Source organism: Ranitomeya variabilis, chromosome 1 (assembly GCF_051348905.1).
Source record: "Ranitomeya variabilis isolate aRanVar5 chromosome 1, aRanVar5.hap1, whole genome shotgun sequence".
NCBI classification, from domain to species: Eukaryota; Metazoa; Chordata; class Amphibia; order Anura; family Dendrobatidae; genus Ranitomeya; species Ranitomeya variabilis.
In genome coordinates this window covers 611193030-611205177 of record NC_135232.1, presented here as the reverse complement: position 1 = coordinate 611205177, position 12148 = coordinate 611193030, and the positions used below count along the sequence as shown (strand labels likewise).

The window sequence follows — 12148 nt, the reverse complement described above, 5'->3', positions numbered from 1 at the left end:
GTTCAAGCCAAAGAGGATTGTAGAGACATTTTTACATGGGTTAACACAGTAAGGACCCCAGCTTCATCAGAGAGCTAAGTAATAATGTCTGCCATTTATATTGTGAAATCTATGGACTAGAATCGGTGTGAATTGAATAATGATCTCTGGCTGCTGGACCGAAGCCCTGAAAAAAGCCTCCTTGCTCTCGCATCTACGGCTCTTTGATTAGCCAGCCATAGTGAAACATCACATGTAACAATCATGTCACACCAGGCCAGTTCATTAATAGAAGAGCCCCAGATGGTGTTGGGTAAAAAAGGCAGTTCTCATTACTCTCATCTAACGACCACTGGACAAGGTACTGTGAATCAATTTGCACCAATTCGCAGAGATCCTTTATGTTTGGTTAAACCAAAATCTGTTTTTTATTATTCCATGCAGGAGTAGGGCTCCGCTCAGGAGTAGGGCTCCGCTCAACAGTAGGGCTTCGCTCTGGAGAAGGGCTCCGCTCTGGAGAAGGGCTCCCCTCAGGAGCAGGGCTCTCCTCAACAGCAGGGCTTCCCTCAGGAGCAGGGCGCCGCTCAGGAGTAGGGCTCCCATCAGGAGCAGAGCTCCCCTCAGGAGTAGGGCTCCCCTCAGGAGTAGGGCTCCGCTCAGGAGTAGGGCTCCCCTCAGGAGTAGGGCTCCCCTCAGGAGCAGGGCTCCCCTCAGGAGTAGGGCTTCGCTCTGGAGAGAGGCTCCGCTCTGGAGAAGGGCTCCCCTCAGGAGCAGGGCTCCCGTCAACAGCAGGGCTTCCCTCAGGAGCAGGGCGCCGCTCAGGAGTAGGGCTCCCATCAGGAGCAGAGCTCCCCTCAGGAGTAGGGCTCCCCTCAGGAGCAGGGCTCCCCTCAGGAGTAGGGCTTCGCTCTGGAGAGAGGCTCCGCTCTGGAGAAGGGCTCCCCTCAGGAGCAGGGCTCCCGTCAACAGCAGAGCTCCCCTCAGGAGCAGGGCTCCCCTCAGGATTAGGGCTTCGCTCTGGAGAAGGGCTCCGCTGTGGAGAAGGCCTCCCCTCAGAAAAAGGAGTCCGCTCTGGAGAAGGGCTCCATTCTGGAGTAGAGCTCTGCTCAGCTGTACGACTCCTCTCAGGAGTACAGCCATCAGTCACACTACACTTTCATGGGAGATAGCACAACTTTGGGGATCTTTCACCAAAGGCAAACATACCGCAAGGGGTTAAAATAAATACAATGGTCTCCATCTTAATTGGACTATGACTTTCTGTCATTCAGCCATATTTAGTCTCCAAAAATCTGAGATCTGGGCTGCTGTATGAAGGCAGACTGTGCATGCTGTGAATGGTGTCACTGACATACAAAGCTCCACAGAACTAATCAGTGGAATTATGGATTGACTGTCCATAGCCATGGATAGACAACAAAATATACTGATCGCTGAGGGTTCAAACACAGGGACCCCCACTGATCTAACAATGGGACTCTGAAGTGGGCTATCTGAAAGGAGCGGTTATCAACCATGTGCTCAGACTTCTCCATTCAGCTTAGTTTGATACCACTTACCTTCAGGGTCATCCAACTGTGGAGTCAGCGCCAGAAATTTGTTAGTATTTATGCTCTCCTCATGGCTGCGTGCTGTCGACTGCTGTGACACAAGCTGGGCAAGCAGAAATATGAAATATGAAAAAAGAACTTAAGGTTTCACAGACTACATCAATATATGAATTTAAAAAAAAAAAGTGGTATCGCCAGTCACTTGGCTTCTTCAGGTGCTCAGTTGGATTCTGTATGGAAATTGGGGCAGATCAGCCCAAGTGAATGAGTTTAATCCTTGTGTGGATATGAGGCCCTGCAAACTGCACATCTGCAGTGAAAATCCAAGTGATCTCTTTCACACAGCTTTCAGTAAAATTTACAAGATGCAAATCTGACACGTGAACAACCTCTTACAGAGTAGTATACATAAAGTTGCATAGCATATTTGGGACACCTATTGATGCCTTGTACCAAGGGGCCATGTTGTTCTATAAAATGTTTGGTTTCGCTTTTTATTTTATGAACATCCAACATTACAAAATTGTGATTATATTCTGGAGATCATTGAAAAACTGAGCCCCTGAGGAAGCGGACAGACCGGGGAAACACGTGGAGATCTTGTACCGTAAATGCACTGCTGAAATTATACTTATATATTTGGTATAACTGGGTTTATTCACCATGAATTATTGCTTTGCTTTGTGTTCATTACTTTTTACAGATTTTCTGGCCTGAGACTAAATAATTTTTTTATTGTTTCTAATCGCTTGTATAGGAACCACGTTTCTCCAGATATGCATGTAGGGGTTATTCGACTGTTGCAGCTTGGCATTACACAACTTGAGGTTTGTTATAATGCTCTTTACTGGATGTGCCATCTCCTCCCATTATTTATCAGTGTGCTTTGTTCTTGTATGAGTCAAAATGTTGTATAACCTCCATGCACCAGATCAGTCTTATATACACATACTGTATACACATGGGTGCATCTCACAAAATTAGAATATCAACAAAAAGTTAATTTATTTCAGTTCTTCAATACAAAAAGTGAAACTCGTATATTACATAGAGTCATTACAAACAGTGATCTATTTCAAGTGTTTATTTCTGTTAATGTTGATGATTATGGCTTACAGCCAATGAAAACTCAAAAGTCATTATCTTAGTAAATTAGAATACTTTATAACATCAGCTTGAAAAAATGATTTTAAAAACTGAAATGTTTGCCTACTGTAGTGTATGTTCAGTGAATGCACTCAATACTTGGTCGGGGCTCCTTTTGCATCAATTCCTGCATCAATGCGGCGTGGCATGGAGGTGATCAGCTTGTGGCCCTGCTGAAGTGTTATGGAAGCCCAGGTTGCTTTGATAGCAGCCTTCAGCTCGTCTGCATTGTTGGGTCTGGTGTCTCTCATCTTCCTCTTGACAATACCCCATAGATTCTCTATCAAGCACAGCGATACTGTTGTTTATAAACCAGGTATTGGTACTTTTGGCAGTGTGGGCAGGTGCCAAGTCCTGCTGGAGAATGACATTTCCATCTCCAAAAAGCTTGTCGGCAGAGGGAAGCATGAAGTGCTCTAAAATTTCCTGGTAGACGGCTATGCTGACTTTGGTCAGCACAATGGACCTACACCAGCAGATGACATGGCTCCCCAAACCATCACTGATTGTGGAAACTTCACACTAGACCTTGGAAATCAAGGTCCCAGAGTCTAGAGGAAGAGAGGAAATGCCATAATCCAAGCTGCTTGAGGTCTGGTGTGAAGTATCCACAATCAGTGATGGTTTGGGGAGCCATGTCATCTGCTGGTGTAGATCCTCTGTGTTTTATCAAGACCAAAGTCAGTGCAGCCGTGTACCAAGAAATTTTAGAGTACTTTCATGCTTCCCTCTGCCGACAAGCTTTTTGGAGATGGAAATTTCATTCTCCAACAGGACTTGGCACCTGTCCATACTGCCAAAAGTACCAATACCTGGTTTATAAACAACAGTATCACTGTGCTTGATTGGCAGCAAACTCGCCTGACCTTAACCCCATAGAGAATCTATGGGGTATTGTCGAGGAAGATGAGAGACACCAGACCCAACAATGCAGACGAGCTGAAGGCTGCTGCAACCTGGGCTTCCATAACACCTCAGCAGTGCCACAGGCTGATAGCCTCCATGCCACGCCGCACTGATGAAGTAATTGATGGAAAAGGAGCCCGACCAAGTATTGAGTGCATTTACTGAACATACATTTCAGTAGGCCAACATTGCGGATTTTAAAATCAATTTTCAAGCTGGTGTTATAAAGTATTCTAATTTACTGAGATAATGACTTTTCATTGGCTGTAAGCCATAATCATCAACATTACCAGAAATAAACACATGAAATACATCACTCTGTTTGTAATGACTCTATATAATATATGAGTTTTACTTTTTGTATTGAAGAACTGAAATAAATTAACTTTTTGATGATATTCTAATTTTGTGAGATGCGTGTGTGTGTGTGTGTGTGTGTGTGTGTGTGTGTGTGTGTGTGTGTGTGTGTGTGTGTGTGTGTGTGTGTGTGTGTGTGTGTGTGTGTGTGTGTGTATATATATAATATTCCCCCTCTCCCCCCGACTCCTGGCTGCATAGAAGAGCTGATTGGGTCTCCTAGGTTGCAGGGTCTCCACCTTATTTCCCGTCACCCTGCGATCACTTGACCGTTGGGTCCGGACAAGGAAGGGTCGGCAGCGCTTACTATACTGTATACACAGCCCTTGTTCGGGGCTTTCTATAGAGGTAGAGATGGTAATAAACCATCTCTGCCTTCTCTATGGCAGTCCGGCTGTGTCAGGTAAATGGCTCCTCACTCTTGAAGCCACATGATCTCATGCAGCTTTAGAACATCGCCGCAGATTAACAGGTGGATGGCATGGATGTTTTAAGTCTCCAAGGGTACAATTTACAAAGGGCAAACGGTGGTGAGAAAATAGTACTGGAAATATCCTATGCAAAAATGAAAGCCCCCCCGCCCCCCGGACAGTATCACTATGGGCCTCATCCTGAGTAATGGCGCACAACTGCATCTTTAAATGCCCTTACCCCACGAAATCAAGGCTCTTGCAGCGTCTTGGCATCAGAGTGAAGTGTGTCCCCCTCTCCTTGCTTTCTAGACCCCTGACTTTGCCAGTCTACCCTCTCCTTTAGCGGTACGGGGAACACTTTAATACCTGGAGTTCTTCCCACAGTTGTTTTCGGATCTCCAGACCATGAGCTTTAACCTCCTTTTCCTTTGCCATCTTCTTCAGTAAGATTTCATCCAGAACTTTCATCTTCTTAATGGCTTTTTCCAGTTTGGGTTCAATCTTGTCCTCTGTACTTGGAGACTGCTGATGGGGACCTGCCAAGACAAAGTCAAAACGACGTCAAAGGCTCATAGAAACCCCCGTGTTCAGGTAGTGAAATCTAGTTCCCATGTTGCCCACTTTTGATAGTAGTGATGTGTTTATTCACGTGTTGACAAAGAGGTATATACAGCAGGATGGTAAATAGCGAAGAAATAAACAGCAAAGTACTTTGCTGTTTATTTCTTCGCTATTTACCATCCTGCTGTATATACCTCTTTGTCAACACGTGAATAAACGCATCACTACTTTTGCAAAGCATATTCCATTTGAGTGCAGCTGTTCTTTGCATATTCTATGATTCCGGGTTCTCCCAAGCACAGTTTGCACCACCCATCAAGCTGAGTGCGCTCTTCTTTTCTAAACTTCACTTTTGATAGTGACACAATAATCCAGCCTTTCTCCAAGATTGTGTAGTCCAATATCTCTGCTGCTATGCAGCACCCCACTCGGGACTTTACCATTAAAGGGGTACTTTAACTAGAAACCTTTTTTACCTATACACTGGACAGATCAAAAACGTTGGTTGGGGCCATCTCGAATTTCTAGACCAGGGGTTGTGCATGCATGCAACTCTTGTGCATGCACACTGATGCTCAATACACACTCTATGTAAGTGTGAAGACAGCCATCTTGGCGACTAGTGGGGGTCTACACCCACAGGAGGCAAAGTCTCATGTGTAAGGGGGACTATCAAGTGTCCTCAATCCTTAATGGGGTTGTCCAGGCTAAGGATATCGAGGACCTATCCTTAGGACACGTCAATAATACAGTATCAGATCAGCTGAGATCCGACACCCCCACCTCTTTGGTTTTTAGAGAACCAGAAACACATGGGCCACTTGCACATTGAACAAGTCTATAGGAACCTGTTCACACCACCAGAAAACTTGAAGACACAAAAGAGCACAGTGAGGTCAAAAATACTCTGTTGTAAAAAAAAAAAAAAAAAAAAAAAAAATCACAGTAATCAGCAAGTGCTAGTCAAAAGATGTAAAGAAAACAGGGTATTTAGTTGATACGTTTTTTTGCAAAAAAATGTATACTAAGCTGCTCCACCAAATCGTCAAGGTATACCCTTATAGAGCAGTCCTAACTAATGTATAAAATCCCTATCTGATATATTTAAAACCTGATAATCTGTATAGTACCTGAATAAGCAGGGTTCAGAGAAGGACTATCCATGTGGACATGCAGGATGGAACAGCTTAAATGCAAATGACCCACAGAGGAGTGGTGGACTCCCCAGTCTTGTAGAAACAAGAGAACAATTAGAGAACCAGAAACACATGGGCCACTTGCACATTGAACAAGTCTATAGGAACCTGTTCACACCACCAGAAAACTTGAAGACACAAAAGAGCACAGTGAGGTCAAAAATACTCTGTTGTAAAAAAAAAAAAAAATCACAGTAATCAGCAAGTGCTAGTCAAAAGATGTAAAGAAAACAGGGTATTTAGTTGATACGTTTTTTTTTGCAAAAAAATGTATACTAAGCTGCTCCACCAAATCGTCAAGGTATACCCTTATAGAGCAGTCCTAACTAATGTATAAAATCCCTATCTGATATATTTAAAACCTGATAATCTGTATAGTACCTGAATAAGCAGGGTTCAGAGAAGGACTATCCATGTGGACATGCAGGATGGAACAGCTTAAATGCAAATGACCCACAGAGGAGTGGTGGACTCCCCAGTCTTGTAGAAACAAGAGAACAATTAGAGAACCAGAAACACATGGGCCACTTGCACATTGAACAAGTCTATAGGAACCTGTTCACACCACCAGAAAACTTGAAGACACAAAAGAGCACAGTGAGGTCAAAAATACTCTGTTGTAAAAAAAAAAAAAAAAAAAAAAAAATCACAGTAATCAGCAAGTGCTAGTCAAAAGATGTAAAGAAAACAGGGTATTTAGTTGATACGTTTTTTTGCAAAAAAATGTATACTAAGCTGCTCCACCAAATCGTCAAGGTATACCCTTATAGAGCAGTCCTAACTAATGTATAAAATCCCTATCTGATATATTTAAAACCTGATAATCTGTATAGTACCTGAATAAGCAGGGTTCAGAGAAGGACTATCCATGTGGACATGCAGGATGGAACAGCTTAAATGCAAATGACCCACAGAGGAGTGGTGGACTCCCCAGTCTTGTAGAAACAAGAGAACAATTAGAGAACCAGAAACAGACTTGTTCAATGTGCAAGTGGCCCATGTGTTTCTGGTTCTCTAATTGTTCTCTTGTTTCTACAAGACTGGGGAGTCCACCACTCCTCTGTGGGTCATTTGCATTTAAGCTGTTCCATCCTGCATGTCCACATGGATAGTCCTTCTCTGAACCCTGCTTATTCAGGTACTATACAGATTATCAGGTTTTAAATATATCAGATAGGAATTTTATACATTAGTTAGGACTGCTCTATAAGGGTATACCTTGACGATTTGGCGGAGCAGCTTAGTATACATTTTTTTGCAAAAAAACGTATCAACTAAATACCCTGTTTTCTTTACATCTTTTGACTAGCACTTGCTGATTACTGTGATTTTTTTTTTTTTTTTTTTTACAACAGAGTATTTTTGACCTCACTGTGCTCTTTTGTGTCTTCAAGTTTTCTGGTGGTGTGAACAGGTTCCTATAGACTTGTTCAATGTGCAAGTGGCCCATGTGTTTCTGGTTCTCTAATTGTTCTCTTGTTTCTACAAGACTGGGGAGTCCACCACTCCTCTGTGGGTCATTTGCATTTAAGCTGTTCCATCCTGCATGTCCACATGGATAGTCCTTCTCTGAACCCTGCTTATTCAGGTACTATACAGATTATCAGGTTTTAAATATATCAGATAGGGATTTTATACATTAGTTAGGACTGCTCTATAAGGGTATACCTTGACGATTTGGTGGAGCAGCTTAGTATACATTTTTTTGCAAAAAAACGTATCAACTAAATACCCTGTTTTCTTTACATCTTTTGACTAGCACTTGCTGATTACTGTGATTTTTTTTTTTTTTTCTTTTACAACAGAGTATTTTTGACCTCACTGTGCTCTTTTGTGTCTTCAAGTTTTCTGGTGGTGTGAACAGGTTCCTATAGACTTGTTCAATGTGCAAGTGGCCCATGTGTTTCTGGTTCTCTAATTGTTCTCTTGTTTCTACAAGACTGGGGAGTCCACCACTCCTCTGTGGGTCATTTGCATTTAAGCTGTTCCATCCTGCATGTCCACATGGATAGTCCTTCTCTGAACCCTGCTTATTCAGGTACTATACAGATTATCAGGTTTTAAATATATCAGATAGGGATTTTATACATTAGTTAGGACTGCTCTATAAGGGTATACCTTGACGATTTGGTGGAGCAGCTTAGTATACATTTTTTTGCAAAAAAACGTATCGACTAAATACCCTGTTTTCTTTACATCTTTTGACTAGCACTTGCTGATTACTGTGATTTTTTTTTTTTTTTACAACAGAGTATTTTTGACCTCACTGTGCTCTTTTGTGTCTTCAAGTTTTCTGGTGGTGTGAACAGGTTCCTATAGACTTGTTCAATGTGCAAGTGGCCCATGTGTTTCTGGTTCTCTAATTGTTCTCTTGTTTCTACAAGACTGGGGAGTCCACCACTCCTCTGTGGGTCATTTGCATTTAAGCTGTTCCATCCTGCATGTCCACATGGATAGTCCTTCTCTGAACCCTGCTTATTCAGGTACTATACAGATTATCAGGTTTTAAATATATCAGATAGGGATTTTATACATTAGTTAGGACTGCTCTATAAGGGTATACCTTGACGATTTGGTGGAGCAGCTTAGTATACATTTTTTTGCAAAAAAACGTATCAACTAAATACCCTGTTTTCTTTACATCTTTTGACTAGCACTTGCTGATTACTGTGATTTTTTTTTTTTTTTTTTACAACAGAGTATTTTTGACCTCACTGTGCTCTTTTGTGTCTTCTCTTTGGTTTTTATTAGCTCTGGTGGTGGTCGGCTGTAAACAGTGACCAGCACAGTGCCGTCTGCAATGTAGTGTCAAGCTAAAAACAGCTATCTGGTGTCAGACCCCTATCAATCTGATGACGACCTATCCTAAAAGTCCTCATACACTTAACATCGGCTGAATGATATTAGCAATGTGTATGATGGCCTCAGAACTCTTCCCCGACAGATGATTTTGGGCCTCTGAGTCAAAAACATAACTACGGGCCAAACGATCAGCTGAACCATTGCTTAGCCGGAGGCTATCTTTTGTCCATGAGGCCTTTAAGGATCAATATCACTTTAAGTTATCGAAGGTGTATGGGCAGTAGAGATGGTGGGAATCGATCCAGATATCTCTTCGTTTGATCCACCATGCTGCAATGATGATGTTGTAAGGCCAGCTAATCAAAAAAAGAGCCGGGGATGCCATCACCATCACATAGGAGGCGGTTCTTAGTCTCCCGTTCCAGTGGGGGGGTCATTGTATGGCAGTTTGGGGGGAAATAACAGATGGCCCAGTGATCATTCAATGAAGCCCATGTAGCTCCTGGAGCCGACAGTGATCTCCATATATAATTAGTTCAGTCCCGGTGGTTTAAACAATTCCTTTCCCTTCGGATCACAGACATTTTGATGTGGTCTACAGAAAAAGCATCTCTGTGCCACATATAAAGATATCGCCATGTGCTGCCCATATGTCCTCCGCATCAGCCTGACTACAGATCGTTAGTATCAAAGCCCGACTTCTGAGAAGGGGAAGCCAAGCGTCTTATTACAGTACGTCTCATCTACTATTTGATCACAACTGTTCGCAGTTCTTTTTCATTTCCATTTTATTCATGCCTCATTATGATGAAGGTTTAGTGACTCTTTTTCATAGAATTGTTATCAAGTGCGATGGTGAAAGCGATCAAAGCCGTCGTCACTATGTGGGTGAATAGGTCACACAGCAGAGACAGATGTCCTAAGAGACCCCGTGACCAGACCCTCCTAGTTACCTTCTGCACATCCATCACCAGCTTTCTTGGCAGAATTGTCGTGAAATTCATCTTTACATTCTTCATTCACAAAACTGGGAACTAAAGGAGAAAAAAAGCACAGTTCAATATTCATTTAACATACAAAGCTCTTAAAGGGATCAGCCAGCCCTTAAAGGGAGGTAGCTGTACCAACAGCGGGCTGGATGCCCAGGGGTTACACCTGGAAGCTCGGCCCTTTGTATTGACCCAATGGATAAACAGGCAGATAAATAATGATAGAGATAGATAATTAGAATAGTGTAACATTTCCCCCTCCCCCACTCAACCATCTCAGCCACAGGACACGTTACATCTTGTGGTTTATGAGTTACCGACGGCCCAAAATGCGTCACATTTCTTAAGAGGCGTGGACCTTTTTAGTGTGAAGTGTGGATCTTATAAATTACCCCCCAAAGCGTCTACCTGGATCCTCTGGTGAGCCGCTCATCCTATCTCGCACACTGGTCCTTGTAGAGCTCCTTGAGGTCTTCTGATCACCCGGGTCTTCAGAAGATGGTGCAGGAGAAGACTCTTCTTCATCATCTGAAGTTGGCATAAAGTCCCACTCCTGCTGAGGAGACATGGGACTATCCTATTACTATACCCCCTGATAAAACTGACAAATATGACCACCTTAACCTTAAAGGTGACATCATGGACTGGTGGCAATAGATAAAAAACATATTGATGAATGAGATTGGTCTCTTAAACGCGTTGGTGTTTTTGAAAATAAAAGAAGACTCGGAGTGCCATGTGTACACAGTGAAATGCTCCCTGTGAGCCATGACCTCTTACCTGCGATGTTCCCCCTGGTTCTGGGGTTAACACTTCCAAGCACAGAGACGAGTTCACTTTCTGTTTATCCACTTGGAACAAGCGACTTCCAGGACGGGAACGAGACGCGGTGGCAGGTCTGGAAATGTCCTCCAAGCTTCCCTTCATGATATCCATCTTGACTAGAAGCAGAACTAAGAGCTCTGACCTGAAACGTTAAAGTCGTCCGATAAAGTCCAAGACCCGACCTTAAGATATATAAGAAGAACCGCTACCCTCTAATACCCCACTGCCAAGTACAGGATATTGCTAAATGTATAAAGGTATCGGTCCTGGCAGAAGGGGAGGGGAACAAGGGGTTAAGTATCTGCGGTGTGCACGGTGTGCACGGTGTGTTTCCAGGGTTACACCCCACTAATAAGCTCTATGCGAGGCTGTAGCGCGGGGCAATGCAAGAACCATGGCGGCTAGAAGAGCACAGAGCCGCCGTGATACGTACACGGTGCGCGGCCTCTTCCTCCCGCTCAGCCGCAGCCGCAGCGCTTCATCGTCGTAGCTCTTACAGGCGTCTTTTGTTGCTAGGTTACCGTCAACACCGTGCGGGGAAGAAAATCACGTGATCAATCACAGTGGCCGCAGAGGATCAAGATTAGCAAACGCGTTTCAGAATTCACATTCTCGACCTTTTTTTTTTTCAATAGACGATGTGTAGGAAATCATTTACCAAATCATCTAATACATCACAAAAATGCCTCCAGATATTCCCTGACGGAAATATGGTGGAAACGGAGGACCTCAATTGCCAAAACTGGCCTTGTGGCCGCCTACCAACCAGAGCGCAGCTTTCATTTTTAAAACTGCTCTGGGAAAATGAAAGCTTAGCTCCCATTGGTTGCTGGGGCGTCTTACACGACGTGACGCCCTAGAGATATTTACACCATACTTAGGCTATTATTCACACGCAGCGTTTTTGCTGCATTTCTTTTATGCAAATGAAAAGCTGCTTTATACAGTAAAAGGTATATACAGACTATGGCGGAAAACATGTATATACATCTGTCATGCATGCTCAGCACCACGTGGAGGAGCAAAAAACAGAGAGATGAAAAACACAGAACCCTCCAGCATAGAAGCCTTATCACCCAGTAGAAAAAATGGAGTTCAAGTCCATACATTTAAAAAGGTATACATTTATTACAATAAAGATTTTGTACACACAAGGTCCATGCTAATATAATAACAATTACTGATAGTCATACAGGTTTCAGCGGATATAACAGGTGGAAAAGAAACCATGGGTATGCCAGAGATTTACCACATATCTTATGAAATAAAGTGCAAAGTGCTGTATTATAAAGAGGGAAAAGAGGAAGGGTGATGGATGTAACACCTAGTAGCATAAGGGTCAGTGCCCTGTCAGTATCATGACCCCCATACTACCCTGGACATCTTTCCCATAATATGGTATCGTTTGGCTTCCCACCGTGCAG

The 12148-nt window shown here is 43.2% G+C and overlaps 1 protein-coding gene across 4 annotated transcripts in view; it reads right to left on the bottom strand.

Moving 5' to 3' along the window:
* FSIP1 (fibrous sheath interacting protein 1) overlaps nucleotides 1-11303 on the bottom strand; it is a 68020-nt gene extending 56717 nt beyond the window's left edge. For 2 of the 4 annotated variants that reach the window (XM_077260622.1, XM_077260620.1), the window contains exons 1-6: nucleotides 11158-11292; nucleotides 10680-10866; nucleotides 10308-10452; nucleotides 9864-9944; nucleotides 4718-4887; nucleotides 1539-1632 (exon numbers count right to left, since the gene is read on the bottom strand). In XM_077260622.1, the coding sequence (XP_077116737.1) occupies nucleotides 1539-1632; nucleotides 4718-4887; nucleotides 9864-9944; nucleotides 10308-10452; nucleotides 10680-10835 (646 nt within the window). In that variant the 5' untranslated portion in view covers nucleotides 10836-10866; nucleotides 11158-11292. Of the gene's footprint in view, nucleotides 1-1538; nucleotides 1633-4717; nucleotides 4888-9863; nucleotides 9945-10307; nucleotides 10456-10679; nucleotides 10867-11157 lie in introns of all 4 variants that reach the window. The other 2 variants (XM_077260619.1, XM_077260621.1) reach the window with 2 other exon arrangements.
* Nucleotides 11304-12148: the final 845 nt, after the last annotated feature.